The sequence below is a fragment of the Ctenocephalides felis genome, unplaced genomic scaffold (genome assembly GCF_003426905.1).
Source record: "Ctenocephalides felis isolate EL2017-DRISC unplaced genomic scaffold, ASM342690v1 CF-g0.4_SCAFFOLD_01170, whole genome shotgun sequence".
NCBI lineage: Eukaryota > Metazoa > Arthropoda > Insecta > Siphonaptera > Pulicidae > Ctenocephalides > Ctenocephalides felis.
Window position 1 is genome coordinate 16080107 of NW_020537324.1, and position 21337 is coordinate 16101443.

The window sequence follows — 21337 nt, forward strand, 5'->3', positions numbered from 1 at the left end:
TATAAGATTTAAAGAAAATTTACTAACTGAATTATTATAGGATAGTGTTACCAAAATGTACATTAGTAAACTTATAAGTAATAAGAATTATTTCATTTCAGGTCCGCCTCAAATGCAAGGTGGTCCAGCCCCACATGTAAATCCTGCATTCTTCAACCAACCTAGACCAGCAGGTCCGCCTCATGTCCCTGTTCAGCATGGCCCGCCTATTGGTCCACCTCATGGTCCTCAACATGGTGGTCCTCCACAGCACCCTGGTGCTCCTCCGCATGTTCAACAACAACATTTTCCACAAGCTGGTGGTGGAATGCCACCTCGTGCTCCATGGCCTGGCAAACCAGCACAAGCTCCTTACCCTGGTCCTGTCGTAGAATCTAGTCCTCCTGTCAGTGAAAAAGAGTTTGAAGAGATCATGGGCAGAAACCGTACTGTTAGTAGTTCCGCCATTGCACGTGCTGTGTCTGATGCAGCTGCTGGAGAATATGCCAGTGCAATAGAAACCCTAGTAACAGCTATTTCATTAATTAAACAGTCAAAGGTATCTAATGATGATCGATGCAAAATCTTGATCAGCTCCTTGCAAGATACATTGCATGGGGTAGAGACTAAGAGTTACGGTTCTTCAAGAAGGGAACGATCCAGATCTCGTGAAAGGTCTCACAGAAGGCCAAGGCGTGAACGTTCGCCGTCCAGGTATAGAGAACGCGATAGAGATCGCGATCGTGAGAGGAGCGAGAGAGAGCGAGATCGCTATTACAGTGAGAGTTATAGAGACAGATCTAGAAGTAGGGACAGGGAACGCCATGATCATTATCGAGAATCAAGAAGGAAGTTCAAGTCGTTCAGGGCGTGCTATGGCTAACAAATCACCAGGTGACGTAGTGGATGTCGGACCGTGTCAGAGCCTCCGAAAAGGGGTGGAGGTTATTATGACGACCGTTACCGCGAACGAGAACGCGATGGTCGCAGAGATATTGAACGTGATAGAGAACGCGACCGACGTGGTGAAGATCATAGATCAAGGCATTAACTTTATATATTACATAATTATACTCCACGAAACATTCTTTATGTAAAATTGATCTAGCATTCTGGGAAAACTTATTTCAGATAACATATGTAGTTTGTAATAAAAGTAATTTACATTGGTTAGAAATAAAGTGATTCCAGGATCAATATCTGCACTTAATTTATTTTACAAGAATTGATTTTTCTATAATGTTTAACTTTTATTTTTTGATTTATTTTTATATTCTTTTAATTTTAATGACTATGTAATATAAAAAATTGTAAAATATAATTTCCTGATGTATTACTTACGCAATTGTGTTTTAACATAACATTTTAACAAACAAGTTTCTTTTTAAGGAACATGAAATATTTTAGCTATTTATTACATTTACTATAAATTTCCAGATTATGTAGTATATTACATAATGGATAAACTAATAATAAGATTTTGACCAAATATAATAGTTTTATTTCAGCTATGATGATTTTGCATTTTTTAAAAATTGATTTTATACATTAAGAATCAAATTTTGTTTTAGGCTGTATTCTTGTAACTTTATATATTTAGAACTAAATTCTTTTTATTTCTATATGTTCATGTATAAATATTTTCATCATAGCTTGGTTATTTATAGTCTTACGTTTACTCTTGTTCATACACATGCACGGATCAATCAGTGTGTGTGTGTAAATTATGTACATTAACAATTATATGTAATATAGAAAATATATATATATTTATATTATTTACATAATATAAATATATATTAGTTAGGTATAAAGATTGGGTGCTAAATCAATATAAAGTATAATTTATATTTTTTATAAATATAAATATGTGTATATATACAGATTTTTTGAGACGTTGAAAGAAATTAAATATATAAAGCATTCAATTCGTCAAATTAAAAAAGGCTCAATACTGTATCTGATAAAGATACATATTTTTTAATTCTTCGAATAGACTATTATGTATATTCTGGACTATAGTTATATGATCATTTCAGATTATAGATATATGATCATTTCAAATTAGATTCCAGATTTTCATGTAAAAGCAAATATATATGAATCATGGAAGTATATTTTAGATAATAAGTAACTTAAGGCCAAAATATGTATATAAAACTCTAGTAGATGTTGGAGTAAATGATCATATCATTATTGAGCTTTGCATGTATTAAATCAGCATGATTATATATTGTTAATTGTTTCAATGGCATCTAGACTTTCCTAAACTATTTGCTTGATATAATAAAGGCGCCATTACGAAAACGCTCTTATAAAATAATATAAGAATGCTTAATGTTTTTTAATATGAATTTAATGATTAGTTATTAATGTAGGGACATTAAATGAAACGATAAATTATATGAAATAAAATAGGCGGCCATTTTGCAGGGATAGTTTATTTTTCTTAAGTTTTAAGCCCACGAGTTGCGTGCTCATGTCCTTTCGCTTAATTTCGTCAACGATCGTGCGCACTCGTAACAAGCTCGTAAAACCAAACAAAAAGACGTCTGTGGGTTGTTGTGTTCGTGCATAAAGTTTCAGAAAGAGAAAATAAGTCTGGCTTGTAGGTAGTGGCGTGTCAAAGCACGTATATTTATTTAATATGTAACAGAACAATGTAGATAGTGATTAAATTATTATGCTTACCATTTGAATTAATTACAGAAAACAAATTAATTTATGTATTAATCGCCACTGCTTAATAATTAGTATTTCAAGTAAAAATGTGCGTTTGTTTCTATAAGTACCTGTGTTTATTGTGTCTGAAGCTTCTTGCGCGTGGGTGAAGTAAATAAAATGACATTATGTATAGTTGTGATTGACAATTTAGTATAAAATTATTTATAACATGGAAATTTTTAAATATTTAATTATAATTAAAATACTTGTGATAGTGTCGATAAGATGGTGTTATGCCAATTTTGACGTATACTTAAATCGAAATGAAGTAATGAAATTATTAGGTGAGTTAAGAAATATGTATTTTTTCTGTGTAGAATGAAATGTTATCGTATTTTGTGATAAGATTCTGATTATTTGTATGTAGATAAATTACCAATAATGTTTATTTATCGTAAGTTATATTCTTGTCTACTAACAATTTTTGTGCGGTTTCGGCGCTACAGATAACATCTTTTGCTTGTGACAGATGAGATGTAAACAAAAGAACACCCAAGAGTTCGTTGAATTCCGACTCTAATCCATCTTCCTAGAATATTGAACTTGAAATATACTTTTTTATTTATTCAGTAGCTTTTGCATTTCAGATGTACGTTTATATATTTTTTGAATAATCCTACCCAAATATAATAAATTAGTTTGAATTTAACACGTACAGATAATATATAAATTAAATATAATATATGTGTACATAGATAAAAGAAGAGTATATGTATGTGTATATGTATATCCATTGTGTAAAATTTCTATTAATATTCAATTGGTATATTAAAATACTATTATTTACTACCATAAATCAAGCAAAATTCTTAATTAACCTTCATTGATTCCTTATCTTTCCTTGTTCTTTGTTAATATAGTTTATTTACATGATTATATGAAAATATGTATAATACATAACATAGGAAAAAAGTAGTAATAACTTCCTTCTGGGTTTATGATTACTAGTATGAATTGTGTGAAATTAAATATATATAATACAAATATATATGAGTAATTATGATTATCGCCAAATTTAAGTTAATGGTTCAATTAGTTGTTGTTAGTAATATAAATATCATTTGATGTCATCTGAATGATGCTTATTTCATTTATTTATATTATGCAAGCAAAGAAGTATTATACATATTAGATCAAGACTGATATTTTTTTATAAATTTAATTGAGAAAAACAAATGTTAGTTTGTATGGCATAAAAAATGCCATAATTACGCTAATTTTTAGCAGTAACTTTATTTCATAAAGTACTAAAGCTACGAATTTAAAAATACTAGCAAAATTATATCACTTAGTTATTAATTTTTACACTGATGATGACAAATCAGCCTCAAACAGTTTGTTTCAAGTTCAAGATTCAAATACATTTTATTACATTATGTAGGGTATGATACAATTTAATTGTGTACATATTTTTCTACCTTATGCATTTCCAATATTATATTAAGAGTTATTTATAAATAAATCAAAAAATATTTTACGAAATGTTTATTAAATTATGATTTATGTTAGATAACAAAGTTAGAAATCAAACTAAATTAACAAAACCGCAATCTTTGCTAAACAATAATTAATACTATCAATCAAACTTTGGTATCAAAAAATATGATTTTAAGCAGTAGCACCTAGTACCGGACATTTCAAAATAACCTGCATTGATCACATATGTAGCCGCCTCCACACTTTGGAATGTCTGCACATGTGTCTTTGACGAATATTTTTAGATATTGCAAAAAAAAACACTATTTATCTACCCTTTTGGCTGGGCCACACCGATGCTCTCAACTGGAGCATTCATCATAAGATTAGATTCTTTGACTAGGAAATATGAAGAATGGGGGTATGTAGTGACCGTTAGCACTCATACAGAACAAAATTAAATAATTGGAATAAATTACGTAAATTCTCACAAGAAATATCAATATGTTTACTGTCCGGCACTAAGGGATGACATATTGCTTCGGTGCTAAGAAACAGACATTTTCGTTCATTTGGTGGCACCTACTAAAATTTGGTTAAAAGATCTAATGATATTCTACCATTTTACGGATAACAATCAAGTACAACTTTTATCTTTGCATACCACTCAAATGTAAATGCATAAATATGCTAGAATTACTTCCATTGATATTTAGGTAACGCCGTGATTTTGCGCCTAAAACATGAAAGGGTTGCTCTCGCCGTGGCCGTGTGCGTCACAGGCGAGGCTTGGCGCGTGATCCTGTACCTGTGTGCCCCCCATGCTCCTTTCACTTGTATTTTGAAATGAAAAGATTTATACTCGCTTAAATAATACGTGTTAAATAGAGTGTCCGGTTTTTGGTGCCGTCCGGCGTTACGGTACTTCACCCTACATGTAACAAAAAAAGAAAAACTATTAGTAGTTTTTTACAAAAATTACATCTATGTGTTTTCAAAAGGTAATAAAATAACCAAAAATGGAGAAATGCAATTTTTGGTTATTCCATTATCTTTTTTAAAAAACCGTTTGTAACTTTTACTTGTTATGAAATGAAGTTAGTGCAAAAATAGATATTTACAAAGTTATTCGTTTTACTCATAATAAAATAATCAAAGCAAATCAATTGTTTGTTTTTAGACAATACATTCTGTTTATATTTTTGCTAATTTAAATTTATTGCATATCAAATTTTTTTGCACATAAAAGCTCTTCTGTTTTTATGACACCGATGATAGAGTGATAATATTTCTACATCAGCAAATTTAGTGTTATATTCCTAGAATGAAATTGTGTGAAAAGTCTTTGCACTTGCCCACTTTTACTTTGATCAATGTCGATGGAATTGCATTTTAACACCATATGCGGACTATAGTGTGATTATTCACCCTCTTCAAGTTGGGGCGGTTTTTCCCTCATAATTTCAGTCCTCACAAAACCAATATTGAAGGCTTTTGTGATGACATATTTGTTCGAGGGAGGTTGCAGTACATGAAATACAAAATAGGAAGCAATATATCGATATTGTTCGAAATTTCGATTTTTCACTCACAATAAAAAAGGTTCTTCTTCTAGTCTTAATTTTAACTTGATATTTTATTGACGATATTTGGGAGTATATTATAAACTTGCCATAATAATTCTTGAAAATTTATTATGCCTTTTTCATATTATTATTTATGTTTTCTTTCTAACATTTATTATTCCAGACATAAATGTATTTACAATTAGTGCTTTATTTATTTATAATATATAGCCCCAGAATTTTGTTATTACGCAAAATACCTAATATAATATAAAATATTAATTATTTGGTATCAGACATTTAAAAGCTACTTGGAAGCAAATGTTTGGAAGTAAATGATTTTATTACTTTTTTATGAGACATAAATACATATGCTATATTTATAACGTGAGTATTTCTTGTAATACCATCCATCTTATAAATCAAAGTAAAAAAAATAATTTAAAATAAAATCATGTCAGATATACTTTTGCTAAAGGTAATAAAGTACATTGATATGTTTGATATTTAAATGAGAGTAACAATGTAAAAAGGAATTATTCTATATATATGTATATTCCAAGGTAGATGAATTGTATGAATATTTATTGTGAATTTTATGAAGTATGATGTAAATTTTAAAAACACTACATTATTTGAAATGAGAATAAACTGCAAATATCATTTATGAATCTTTATTTCAGTATCTTGAACCATACTTCTATCAACTCCCTCGCCCAGCATAAATTTTAAAATATAGCGATGACAAGTTAATGTTTTTGTAGAATACCATATGCGATTATAGTTCTCTTTTATTCACCCTAGTGAAATGTCTTTCAATGAATACACTCAATAAAATGAAATTTATTTCCCACTTTTTTCATTTCAGGGTTGTCTGGCGAACTGTTCTACGTTCGAGATGGTCATGTCAATGAATATGCCATGAATTTTATAGTTTTGGTGCCTGCGAGCATAAATGTACTTACTTTTAATTGGCAAAGTTATACAGATAAACCAGTGAGTAGATAATTAATTCAATATTCATGTGTTTTATGTAACTTTTATTCATTTACACATATGTAAAAGTAGCTGAATGTACTGAGAGTATAGTTTGACGCGTGAAATAAAACACACACACACACACACACACACATATATATATATATATATATATATATATAATTAAAAATCGTAATTTTTGCTCTATTTTTTTCACAAAGTACTGAATTACGGTCTACCCGACGAACTCCGTTTCGCCACCATGATGGTATCGTGAGAAAGATGAAGAATTTTTTTGTTTGTCTTACGTTTGAAAAGGAAAAATTTGATTTTATTACACAACAGTAATGAATTTATTTCGATTTTTTTAGTTGAACTTCTCTAAGTAAATGAAAGTCAATCCGCTAATTATCCGTTTCATTGAAGTGCTCTTTGGTAAACTACATTTTTTGTTTTTGGTCTGACGTTAACACAAACAAAGCGGATGGTTTTCCAACTCTAACAGGCAACGTATAACTGCACATGTGAAAAACAATGATTTTCTAAATAATCTATTTGAAATTTATCCCGCAAACACTAAGCGATTGGCCTTACGACTTGTTATTGCGAACTGGAAATTGCAATCGTTTGAAGTCAAACGGAAGACCAGTCGGAATCATTGGTATGTCACCAAATCGCCAGCAATTTTTGATTGAATGGTGAAATTCAGTGCGTGTACATCATTATTCTTTGCGACAAGAATTGCTCGTTGACTTAACCAAGCATAATTCTGATAATTCTTACTAATGCCATTACTCGAATTTTTAATTGCGGTGCGTGAAGTTCCAGCAATTTGCATTAAGGCACGATGCATTATTAATTTTCTTAGCTATAAACCTTGCGGAGCCCGAGACTTGGTATTAATAAACCATTAAAGTCCTACGGAAACTGGTTCAAATATAAAAATTGAAAATTTGATTCTAGAAATTACTTCGAGTTAACGTGTTCGTTCGTCTTTAATTATGTGTAATAAATTCACTCGGAATACTTCTAATCACTCATAAATTGATTTGTTTATTATTGATTAAGTCGATTATTTACACATATCGGGAAGTTCATGTAACTTGCCTCAAGTTTAAATACCAATACCAACTAGTTGGACATATGTACATCAAATCATCAGATATTTTATAAAGATTTTAATAATGTGTACACATTTTGTGTAAATTTTTTTGGGTTTCGTACCAAGATTTCTAATTATGGTACGGGAAGTTCCAGCAATTTGCCTTGAGGCACGATGCCATGCGCCCCACTAGTTCAGTTTTTTTTATTAGTTCTATTATTCTGTTTTTCTTTCAAAATTTATTATGATGTTTATTCTTGATTTTACAGCTACTATACTCATTGAATGTGGAGGTGTCCGATCGCACCGTCATTCCATATCCTCATTTCAATGTGTCTAATTCCGACCGCATGCCCGTCGGCCCAAACGAAGCATTCAGCTTAACACTGGCATGTTCCGGCAGTGTAACCGCAGAAGTCAATGTTACAATACGCTTAGACGTCAATGTAAACAATAAAAATACTCACATCAGAGGCAATAATGACATTCTCAACATCGAAAGTATTAGAAATAACGAAAGGCTATTAGTTGATTACGACGAAGAAATTGGCCATGCTGGCTCCAGAAAGAAGCGAAGCGAGGACAGCTTCGTTATAAAACGAAGTTCTCTTAGAAGCGATGGTGCAGACAAAATACCGCGACGTGAACACGGAATGATCAGTCCTGGCCGAGATAGTGACCAGGTTTTGGGATACCCAAATAAGAATGGAGTGGTTTCATTGATTTTCCGAAGAAAGAAAATTTGTTTGAAAGATACGGATCAAAATATTTCCAGTAATATGGTGAGTATGAAAATATTCTGTCTATAAATATAATAAGATATAAATCTTAGGGCTATTCTTTTTGGGAATAGATGTTCTCTATAAATTTAAGGATTTCAAAATTGAGTTTTCAAACTTACGCTTAGTAAATACAAAATATTGTTTTATTTTCTGTTTTTCTCTTAAATTAAAATACCTAGAGATAAAATGTTTTAAATTGATTTGTTTCTAAATTTCTTCATCTATTCATAAACTTTCATTTTTAACTTTCCGTAGGGTAAGTTATAGTAATCGCAAAAAAACAAAAATGAAAATTTTTATATATATTTACGTTTCAGAGGTTTCTGAATATTTTGGCATACCTTAGAAAAAATGGATGTATGTGTGTGTGTATGTGTGTTCGGATACAAATTTTCGTCGACGATTTCGGGAACACGGATGAAGCGATTTGAATAATTCAAAAAACATTCGATTTGCATTGATAAGGAGACGTGCTGATTAGTTTTTGGCAAAGGCAGGTCTAGCCGTTCCGAAGATATGGGGCAAAAAGTGCCAAAAACGGTAACTCAGTTTTTAAGAGAACGGAGCGTCCGATTTGAATAATTCAAAAAGCATTTTACTTGTATTAAGTAGATGAAGAACTGATCAAATTTTCATGAAGGCAGGTTTAGCGGTTTCGGAGATCTAGTAAAAAAAATTTAAAAAAATGCCATCTGGCGGTCAAAAATGATCATTAGACATATGCACATCAAGTTATCAAATATTTTATAGAGATATTAACAATAAGTATAAATTTTGTTTACATTCCTATGGGTTCCGTACCAATGCTTATCCGTTAGCGGCGCGGCGCTTACGCACTTCGATATTTCGTCTCTATGCAGTTAAAGCAGTACGATTACTTTGAAAAAAAATCTAATTTTTCAGAGTAATTTTTTTCAAAAATGTTAATCTTTTAAAATAAAAATAATTTTTGGTACGGGAAGTTCTAGCAATTTGCCTTAAGGCACGATGCCATGCGCCCCACTAGTTAATTTTTAATTTACAGCATTTTCTTTTCTTGCATAAGTCGGCCAACACCTGTATTTTTGTACTTTGATTATGTATATATATATATATATTAGGTGACCCGGCAAACAGTGTTTTGCCATAAAAATATTTCTAGTTTAAAATGTTTAGTATGAAAATAACTAACTCATGTGGTACATAAGTGAAATGAGAAGTAAAAAGAGTTCTATGTATTTTTAAATTTTAAATTATGGAAAATTAAAATAAAGAAAATTGGTCTCAAAATTTAAAAAAATGTTAGGCGAAGATAACCCTTGATGAAAATTAATAGTATTTTGAAGTAAAAAGAGTTGTATGTATTTTGTCAATTCTGCATTAAAAAAATTAAAGTAAAAAAATTACCTCAAAATAAAAAGAGTGTTAGGGTTTGACAACTCTTAATAATAATAAATTGTATTTTAATGTAAGATATAAGCTGTAATTTCTTCATGATCAAAAATTTGAAATGTCTGAACGCTGGATAAACGATGATTGAATTGCTGAAATGACTATAAAAATATAGGGGCTGATGATAAAAAAGTAAATATAATGGGTTAGGTGCCGTTCAAGTATTACGTAAGCACTATATGGGGGTGGGGGGGTTATTGATTTGCTTATTTAGTTTATTTTGGGTAAGAAATTTGCTTACTTTTGCTGACAAAGGGGAGGGGGGGTGGTAAATAATTGTAATAAATCTGCTTGCGTAATACTTGAGCGATCCCTTATACGTATTATTTATTACCACATTAGATAAAAATAAATACAAAAAATCGGTCTTTGTGAGACGAAAATTTTATAACAAACATTTGTTTTTCATCACACTGGTTATTTTAAGGTTTATGTGGACAATCTAAGTTCGGCAACGGATCCACCTATAGGACTTTTACATCTGACACTCGGCAGTGCCTGCGCCATCGGTGCTGTATGCGTAACATTCTTGGCCGTGCGATTTTGCTCTTTTCGGCCCTTAAAACGCGACAGGCAGGCTGCTCCGATGACGAGGTCATTACTAATTCGGCATGAACATCATGAAGAAGAAGATATTGCAAAAGCACAGAATGTAGCTCAAATTAGAGGAGTTGATTTCAAAAGTTACGGTACTGATTTGAATGTGTGCGGTAAAGCTGATGTAATTGCAAGTAAAAAGGATAAAGCTTGTAATGGAAAGGACAGATTGAGCGGTGGCGAAGAGAAATCGAAAGAGGAGAGACTTCAAGACAAAATTGCTGAAATTACTATTCAAAGGTATTTTGTGTTTCATGGAATTGTTTTACAAAAATTGCATGCTATCGTTTCTAAAACACCGTGAAAGGATAAGAAAGACTGTGATCATAACTGTTGCATATTCTCAAAACTATTATCGCGGTATATATTTATAATAATATTAACACTAGATATACCAGCCATTTGATTATACCTATTTCTATCAATACCAGTCAAAATGACTGGTCTCTATGAAAAAATGCTTTTTGTGATTTTAAGTCGAACAAAACTAATCGCAGCTGTTAAATAAACTTATAGATATTGCCAAATAAAAAATATATTAATTTTTAATAGTTTTTACAGTACTTTAGTACAATACTCAATAAAAGTGTCCGGCAGCCCCCACTTGTTTACGCGTAAAATTACAGCTAACAACGTGTTTTTATATTTTAATTTCAATGCCATATGAATAATTGTAAAAATAATATAGGCTATTGCAATTATACTCTTCATGGTATTTGTTTCAAGAAGTTTCATTACTACAATTTTGCTTTGAGGGGTTGATGCATCGTCTTTCCCTTAATACGGGCTACCATTTACCGTATATTTTGTTTCCATATCAGATGCCAGCTAGAATTTTATGTAAATTTATATGGTTTCTTTAGTATTTACTGTCTAAATATGCTTCTGGCCATTGTTGGAAAATGTTATTCAACCAAAGTGATATGAGCTCCCGATTTGAAACATCTTTTGCTATATTCTATAATTTGTTCCAAAACCGGGCCTTTTTTCTGTAAATTTGGTCCAGGTATGTCTCTGAAAGCTCTTTGAACTTCTAATCTACCTGCAAAACCTATTTAACTTTACTACAAGTCTTGTACAAATAGTTTCAAACCAATTTTAGTTTCCTGAGTTGGTGCATTACTTCCAAATTCGTCTTCAGAATTGGAAGAAAGTGGATCGCATCGTCTCATACGTTTGATTGAGATATCTATCCATTTACTAACGTACTTGATCCATCTGTATTGTCTTTATCCCGAAATTTTCCCATTTCTAATATAATATAATAGCACTGCCTTGTGGATTTAATTGTTTATCTAACTAGTTGGTTTGGTATTTAGCCTTGAGGCAAGTTACATGAACTTCCCGAAATGTGTAAATAATCGACTTAATCAAAAAAAATGTGTAAATAATATACTTCATTAATCCTACTTTAAAAAAAAACGATAATAATTTTAGCAAACTTTGACGAATTTTTAAAATTAAACTACTTGTTGTAAGGCCGTAATATTACAGTAAGTTCTATAAGACCATGATGTATATCGCCAAAAAAAGTTTCATGAAAAACGGCTTAATTTTTTTTTAACAGTTAATTACAAGAAAACGGCTCGGTAGATTTTCACCTAAAATTAATCAGCATCATTCCCAACTAATATCTTTCGAACAGTTTTTGATATTTTAAAATCGGTTCGGTAGGATGAGCTTAAATGTCGACGAAAATTTAACACTTTTTTTCAACAGTTAATTACAAGAAAACGGCTCGGTAGATTTTCACCTAAAATTAATCAGCATCATTCCCAACTAATATCTTTCGAACAGTTTTTGATATTTTAAAATCGGTTCGGTAGGATGAGCTTAAATGTCGACGAAAATTTAACACTTTTTTTCAACAGTTAATTACAAGAAAACGGCTCGGTAGATTTTCACCTAAAATTAATCAGCATCATTCCCAACTAATATCTTTCGAACAGTTTTTGATTTTTCAAAATCGGTTCGGTAGGATGAGCTTAAATGTCGACGAAAATTTAACACTTTTTTTCAACAGTTATTACAAGAAAACGGCTCGGTAGATTTTCACCTAAAATTAATCAGCATCATTCCCAACTAATATCTTTCGAACAGTTTTTAATTTTTCAAAATCGGTTCGGTAGGATGAGCTTAAATGTCGACGAAAATTTAACACTTTTTTTCAACAGTTAATTACAAGAAAACGGCTCGGTAGATTTTCACCTAAAATTAATCAGCATCATTCCCAACTAATATCTTTCGAACAGTTTTTGATTTTTCAAAATCGGTTCGGTAGGATGAGCTTAAATGTCGACGAAAATTTAACACTTTTTTTCAACAGTTAATTACAAGAAAACGGCTCGGTAGATTTTCACCTAAAATTAATCAGCATCATTCCCAACTAATATCTTTCGAACAGTTTTTGATTTTTTAAAATCGGTTCGGTAGGATGAGCTTAAATATGTACGAAAAGTTTTTTCGAATTACAAAGAAACGGCTTGTCAGATCGTTGCACAAAACTGACAAACGATAGTCCTCACCGAAATACATCAAATGGCTTTTAAATTTCTAAAATCGGTTCAGGCGTTTTTGAGAAAACGTCGAGCAAAAGTCTAATTTTGACAAATGCCAAAAAGACCATACTGATTTTTGCAAACTTTGACGAATTTTTAAAGCTGAACCAGTTGTCGTAGGGCCGTAATATTTTAGTATGACCTAGAAAACTATGGTATCTTTCGTCAAAAAAATAATCATAAAAATCGTCAAAATTTTTTTTTTAAAAACTTTATTACAAGAAAACGGCCCGGCCGATCTCTACCAAAAACTAATCAGCACGATTCCCAACCAATATCTTTCGAACGGTTTTTGAATTTTCAAAATCGATTCAGAATTGCGGGCTAAAACGTAGACGAAAAATTTTTCACTTTTCTGCCATTTATAAAGAAACGGCTTGGCCGATCGTCGCACAAAACTGACAAACAATAGTTCTCGTCGAGATACATCGAATGGCTTTTAAATTTTTGAAATCGACCCAGCCGTTTTCGAGAAAACGTCGATTTACGGCAAAAAATCTGTTGGTGCACACGCACACACACACATACACACACACACACACACACACACATACTTTTTCCAAATTTGGTCTCATTCGATTCAGAATGGCTTGAAACGTCGAGAAAACATAAAATTAGCGAATCGGATTTTTTGATGAAAACATAAACTTCTCCTTCGGGAAGTTAAAAATTCACCGTCACTATCATATATTTCAAATCCTAGGTCCAAACATTTCAGAAATCCGCTGATTGTATTTTCCAAACAAGCTAAAAAAACATTGTTTCCATTCTTTTTTCGAAAACTGGCAGTCGCTATAAAAATAAGTCGAAACCATGGTAGTTTTCTCGTTTATAGTTTTTTTTTTACTCAAGAATATATTTTTGAAAATTTCTGTGTCCGCCCGAATGTTACTTACTTGTATCAGTGTACAAAAAGAATAAATAATTATACTTGAAAATCACTTTGAATAAAATTTTATTTAGTGTGTTGAACGAAGCTCGAAACAATTGTTTTGTTGGTAAAAATCTAGTAATACTTCAGCAATCTGCATTTTTACAATGTAAAAGATAATAAAGAATAAATAATGTATATTGTCGTCGATAAGAGAGGCGATAAACGCATACGATCTATGGCTATTGTTATTTCGGTTCTTTTATCAAACATTTTCTATAGAAACTTGCACCAGTCTTGACTGGTGCTGTTACAAGTAGTAGTAACACAATTTATTTTTGTTACTAATATATATAAAGTAACTTTGAATGCACAAAATGATTTCTATACTTATAACTTAAAAAGTCATAACTTCATTTCACAAAACAAATCTTACATATAATGGGAATTTTGAATTGAAAGTGCCCAACCAGTCATTTTGACTGGCGTGGTATATCTAGTGTTATAAACTATTTTAAGTAAAAATTTAGGAATGGAGCGGCATTTTTGTCAGTGTCCCAGGGCGCCAAATTTCTAAATCCGGTCCTGTATATATGATTACATTACACTTTGTAATACACGTAGTGGACTTTAGTTTTAATACAATCTTATAAAAAACTAGTGGGGTGGGTGGCATCGTGCCTTAAGGCAAATTGCTGGAACTTCCCGTACCGTAACGAAACGTTCGAGGAATATTGAATGTTTTCAAATAGATTATTATAAATATTGTATTATTGTCTAATATTTATAAGAATTATATAAACTGAATTGCAGAGTTGAAATTATTTGTTTAAAGTATATTAGAACTATAGTCAGAATTAAAAATAAAATCTGAATTATTTTCGATATACAAAAAATTAAAAAAAAAAAAAAAAAAAAAAAATGGTGCAAAATTTTTTTTTCCAAAATCAATTTTTTTGTTAAGACAAGCAGAAAGTTCTTTGAATCAATTGAATCGGACGCTTAGTTCTCTCAAAAACTGCCATTTTTTGTACATTTAGCTCTGTATCTCCGAAATGGCTGGGCCTGCCTTTGCGAAAAACTAATAACCCTTTCTCCCAATCATTACTAATGGAATGTTTTTTAGATAATTCAAATCGGATGCTCCGTTCTCTCAAAAACTCGATTTCTATTTTCTGCACTCTTTGCTCCTTATCTCCGTAACTGCTGGACCTGTCTTTGCCAAAAACTAATCAGCTCTTCTCCTTATTAATAGGAATCGAATGTTTTTTAAACCATTCAAATCGGTTGATCCGTACGCCCGAAAACGTGGACGAAAATTTGTATCCATACATACATACACACACACACACACACACACACACACACATCCATTTTTTCTGAGGTATGCCAAAACGTTCAGAAACCTTCAAAACGTCGAGAAATGTAAAAATTTTCAATTCCGATTTTCGGCCCATTACAATAACTTACCCTACGGGAAGTTAATAAATAAGCTTTGAAGTTAGATTATTTGACAAAATAAATGCAGTGATTTAAATTATTTGAGTAAAACAATTATGGACCATTCTATTTTATTATTAGATGCCGCATTCGTTTGAGCAGTCTTTTGCAAGAAGGCACATTCGGTCGGGTATATCGCGGAACTTACGCCGAGCAAGATTTGGACTCAGACTGCTCCTTTTCGAGGGATAGTCGAAAAGGCGTTATTGAAAGTAGTAATAGCGACTACCAAATGCTTGCACAGAATTCATGTTCCAGCAACGATATCACTAATGATGATCAAGCATCGTCAAAAGCTGACGACAGAATTAGTAAAGAAAGCAGCGAAGCACAAGTACTTGTGAAAACTGTTTCGCAACAGCATGCATCGCGTGAACAAGTCTCTTTACTTCTGCAGGAAGGTCTTATGCTATATGGATTACGCCATCCAAATCTGCTAACTGTTTTGGGAGTGTCTATAGAGGATTGTACGGCGCCTTTCATTGTCTACAGGCTTCAAGGAGAACATCATAATTTGAAGATGGTAAGTTTAGTCTTTCTCTCTTATTCTAATTAACAATAGATACAGTATATTAGAGTTTACTTTAAGCTTCTATAATATGTAATCTTATTTGAAAAAATAGATTTTGGGGCCAATTCTCGGATAAAATAGGGAATGCTCTGTCATGGGTCTATGTTTGTATGAGTTGGTAGTCAGTATATATAGTATATATACTATATATTTAAATATATATGTAAACTTTTACACATTAGTAACAACTAGTATTTGGCAATGAATTAATCAAGTTATTACTAGGCTTCTATCTACTGACCCACTTTGTTCATGGAACTGTTCCGTGTGTAGTTTTTTGCAGTTTTTTTAGTCTGCGTTTTGATCAATCACAATGAGTTTGTATATTTCAAGTAAATTTGGTGATACAATTATAATAACTCAATAATAATAAATCTTATAAAAGAATATAAGGTTAGTAATTAGCTGAAAATAAATGATAATCATATGTAAGTGTTGTGTTTGTATATCTATAATAAATCTAAATTAACGTTTTCTTTAAGCTTTGACACATTCATATAAATAATATACTACTTAAATTATTCTTGAAAAAGTAGCATAAATCAGTATAATTAGATGTGCTTATTGTATATAATGTGTATAATAAGTAAAATTAATTTAGTTTATTGAAATATTTTTTTTTCTATAGTTGTTGAGTTAATTGTACTTGTATATCTAGGCTTTACAAGCTTTGAATGCTCCTGGACTTGCTTCAGCATCTTCATTTCCTCGAAGGGCTGTTACAACTCGCGAATTGGTAAACATTGGTCTGCGCATATGTCAAGCTTTGTCTTATGCCCATTCTCGTCGATGTTTTCACGGTGACATTGCAGCAAGAAATTGCGCGTAAGTTTAATTAATATATTTTTCAAACGTTTAAACACATAATGCATAAAACTTTTATTAATTAACTCGTATGAACTTATAGCATTTTTATTGTTTCCATACATTTCGACACATTGTTTTACAAGGAGGGTACATATAATAAAAGATTAAAAGATGACAATTGTGAGGGTGGACATAATTGGTAGTATTGAGATGAAAATTAAAAGAAAAATTAATTAAAATTAAAATTATTATAATTAAAAAGTCGAATCAGGATAGGTGATTACTTTAAAGGGATGAACTTCGAAATATTGTTTAAAACTACTTGGTAATTCTCACACAGTGAAGAAGTATCAATTCTTTTATTTGTACTATTTTTATAAAGATGTATGAATAACAAAACAATGTGTCGAAACGTATAGAAACAATAAAAATGTTATAAGTTCATACAAGTTTTTAATTGATGTATTGCCCTCAAGACTGAATCTCACATATCTCAACATCAAAATTATTTATATATACATACATATATATATATATATACATATATATATATTTATATATACTAGCATCCCCAGCTACGCTTTGCTGTAGCTTTTATTAAAATCCACTGAATATGTCAATATATTTATGATAGTTTTACTTGGTTACATAACATAAGTAAACTCCATTTACAATTTCATTTTTTTTTCTTTCTTTCTATTTCTTTGAAAGACATATAAAATAATTGTCTTAAAATAAATGTTCATATTCTCAGCTGCTAATATACCTCACACTGAGTCAATTACAATCCAATTAATTTCTCCATATATTCAGAAAATATAATATTAATAAATAACAATAATAATGTTAAAAAATAATAATATTAATCCTTTTTTTATTTTTTTCTGTAAAACAATGCAGATTTTTTTGGAAGTTTTATGCCAAAGTTTCTGTATTTGATGGCTGTCGTATTTCCAATATCAATTAACTGTAATTTCTTGAGATTTATTTGCATGAACACCCGCTATCCTGGATATGAGTGTTTGAGCTGCATTTTGTGCTCAGGCAACTGATTATTTATCTGCTTTTAATTGATGTTTGATTTTTTTGGTGGATTTCATCGTAACTATTAACTTCAAAGCTGTAACATTAACACCTTTCATTTATTGTTATTTGATGCTTAGTGAATTTACTGATACTACTATTTTATAATACTTACATGACTATTTGTTAAAATAAACTGAAGCAAAATTAATACATTAAATTTAATTAGTTGTTGTCAAAATCAACCAAACTTTAGTATTTCTATAAAACAATATTAATTTCTTGAATACAATTCATCTGTGATGTTAAACAATATTAGACCTTATGTTGCTTTTATAAAATTAACAAATTTCGTTATATATTTGCCAGTTTTGTATCATGTAGTATTTATTTCATAATAATATATCTCTATTCACAGAATTGACAAAAATCTGCATGTTCGGCTTGGTGACTTTGCTCTATCAAGGGACTTGTTTCCTCAAGATTACCACTGCCTTGGTGACAATGTGAACCGTCCAGTAAAATGGTTGTCTCATGAAGCTTTAACTCGTAATATTTATGACGCTCCAAATGACATATGGGAATTTGGTGTTTTTTTATGGGAATTGATTACTTTGGGAAGAATGCCTTATAAAGATATTGATCCTAGCGAAGTGGCTCAGTATTTGGAAAAGGGTTATAGATTGGACCAACCTAAAAATTGTCCTGATGAATTGTAAGTCCTGTTTTGTACCTACTTTTTTCATAAGCAATCTGAATTTTATGTCATTCATAATATATTTTATAATTATGAAGTTTATAAAATTATAATTAATATTAACCCCTTAACTTACGATGGCTAGGCCAAACGTACATATTACCCAGAAGCAAATATTACTTATTAGAGCATGGTCCGGTGCGGTAATCGCGAATATTACGAAATATTTATTAATACATAGCTGTAAAGTACAAAATTATTTTTATTTTTGTGATAAACTATACACTGTGTGAGAAAATAGTCACAAACTCATATATAGTCACAATTTTCGAATCTAAATTGTAAGTTAAGGGATTAATAAAATATTATTACAAACGAAAATCTACAATATTTAAGCAAGTTTCAAGGCTATAATATGTACTCTATGTTTTAGATTTATGATAATGTCTTGCTGCTGGGCAATTAATCCAAATGACAGACCAACATTTACTCAACTGGAAATTTACTTGCAAGAGTTTTATGATCAATTAATTTGTTATGTGTAAATAAATTTACTATAGTATCTTGTAGTAAAATGTACTGACTGTATGCACTACTGTTTTTGTAGATGAATACGATTTTAGCAATGTGTCATATTAAAGGATGTGTTATATGTTGTACATTTTGACGAGAGTTTAGTTTTGATATGTATGAATTTTCATCTTCAATAATGTCATTGATATGTGCATTGTATTATCTGTATCAATCTGTATGTTTTGTTAATATGGTTACAAATCTAATATTGGTAATTGTAAAGGTACAATTATTTCATGCTTTTAATGCAAATTTTCATCATTGTACAAATTATTTACTCAATGTTATCTTCCATATTTTCTTCAATAAATCGAACAGATTGGATTTAGTTAATATTTATATAAATTTGTATTATATATTGATAATACTTTTGAAGTTGGATATTAAGTTTTAAGAAAATAAATTATTATTTTTGCTATAATTAACTTCAAGAAAGAGAAGTTTGTTTTGTCAGAAAATCTGATTTACTAATTTTATATTTTTCGACGTTTCATGCCATTCTAAATTGTTTGAGACCAAATTTGAAAAAAGGTAGGTGTGTGTATATGTAAGCCGATTTTTGACCTTTCGTTGGCGTTTTCTCAAAAACAGCTAAACCAAATTCGAAAATTTAAAAGCCTTTTGGTGAAATTCGATGAGAAATACAATGATTAGTTTTACAAGATGATTGGTAAAGCGAGATCTTTTCAATTATATTTAATTATAATTTTTCGTCCACGATTTTACAATAAATCCTTGAATCAATTTTGACAATTTAAAAACCGTTCATGATGTTTTCGTTATTTTATAAATTTCAGGTAAAAATCTAATTAATTAAAATCTATATATACGTGGACAACAGTCCATGTCAGAATAAAATTCTGTCGGAGCAATGCCATGGGAATTATAGCCGAAGGTTCATTATCTGCAAATTGGCATGACAAAAGGATTTTCTGTGAATGTGAGAACAACATTATTTCTTACAAAAAGCATTGCTGTCAAATACTTCATTAAAATTACATAAAGGTATTTAATAATACCTTTAATTATTTAACAATAATTTCTAATGCTTGTATGCATTTTAATAAAATATTTGAAGACTTGTGTTATGCATACATATGTCGATGTAGAGGTTTATTTTTTTAAACAATGAAACTTTGCCTATTTAGACATGCATTGTAAAATATTTTTTACACTATCCATTTCATAAAATGTTATGAAAATTTTATTAGAATAACATTACTACAATACATTTATTCTTTATTTGATTTCTCATCTTTAATATGTAGAATAAAATAATTACATGCATTTATAGTTTTATACAGAATGGTATGAACTAATATAATTTTTATAATTAAGTTGAATTTTATAGGAATTACTTTACTGCCAAAAACAAGATAATGATACTATTATTACTATTTTAGAAATTTCAAAAATTCAGAACGACGTGAACATCTAGATTTTTTCTGTCTGCAATAGACCATCCTGAGTCTAAGAACCTCACAGTGGGCCACCTCAACTGTAAGAAACCTACGAAGCCCGAATAAGGAAGATGAATTTCTGAGCATGAATATTTTAGTGATGTTAAAAGCGAATTGCCTGTGTATATTTAAGAAGTAGATGGCAGTCTGAATGTTTAAAGACTAGTTTTAGTTTTATATGATGCTCTTTACATTGACATTTTGTCAATTCAATTTAATTGCTTGTAAATGATATTTATAGAATTTTTTGAAATTGTTATAGACCTTTTGTAACTGTCTACAACAGAAATTTCTATACAACTCATGGTGTTCAATACAACACAAGTGCATTATTGAGATTTAAATGGACAATAATAATAAATTAAGAGTGCCATGCTCTGGTAATTAAATTGTGCATACATTTTCAATCGCAACTTACTGATTTCTAAAATTCTATAGAATGTGTATGTGTGTTTAATAAATTTGATTTTTGAGAGAGTTAAAGAAACAAATGTGCCAGTATAATATTAGTTACAAATTTTTATCTATTACCATTAAATACTGTTATTAGTTTTTATTTTGGTCATTATAATAAGTAGTTTTTATTTTGTACTTATAACTTACAGATCCATATTTTATTAAGGAACATTTTTATCAAAGCCATGAAAAATGTATTCAAATTGGTTGTTTTCCAAGTTAAGTACAAAATATAATATATGTATGT

General features: G+C 30.4%; 2 protein-coding genes across 2 annotated transcripts; both read left to right on the top strand.

Annotated features, from left to right (window-relative positions):
• The first annotated feature begins 55 nt into the window (after positions 1 to 55).
• On the top strand, positions 56 to 1030 carry LOC113366903 (cleavage and polyadenylation specificity factor subunit CG7185-like). The gene is given in 2 exon segments (XM_026608548.1): positions 56 to 840; positions 874 to 1030. Coding segments are annotated over 2 exon segments (942 nt in total).
• A 1633-nt stretch (positions 1031 to 2663) lies between these two features.
• Positions 2664 to 19270, top strand: LOC113366401 (tyrosine-protein kinase Dnt). Its single transcript, XM_026608000.1, has 8 exons — positions 2664 to 2987; positions 6553 to 6680; positions 8034 to 8546; positions 10405 to 10814; positions 15585 to 16026; positions 16733 to 16899; positions 18323 to 18619; positions 19035 to 19270. Exons 1-8 carry the CDS (start codon positions 2873 to 2875, stop codon positions 19144 to 19146), a joined length of 2184 nt encoding a protein of 727 aa, XP_026463785.1. The 5' UTR covers positions 2664 to 2872; the 3' UTR covers positions 19147 to 19270.
• The last annotated feature ends 2067 nt before the right edge of the window (positions 19271 to 21337 follow it).

What these genes read in the sequence shown, in the direction of transcription:
- LOC113366401 (XM_026608000.1), top strand. Translation starts at nt 2,873, where the DNA reads ATGGAAATTTTTAAATATTTAATTATAATTAAAATACTTGTGATAGTG. An exon ending in GCTGAAATTACTATTCAAAG is followed by an intron (nt 10,815 to 15,584) that starts GTATTTTGTGTT and finishes TTTTATTATTAG; the next exon opens with ATGCCGCATTCGTTTGAGCA. An exon ending in ATTGCAGCAAGAAATTGCGC is followed by an intron (nt 16,900 to 18,322) that starts GTAAGTTTAATT and finishes CTCTATTCACAG; the next exon opens with AATTGACAAAAATCTGCATG.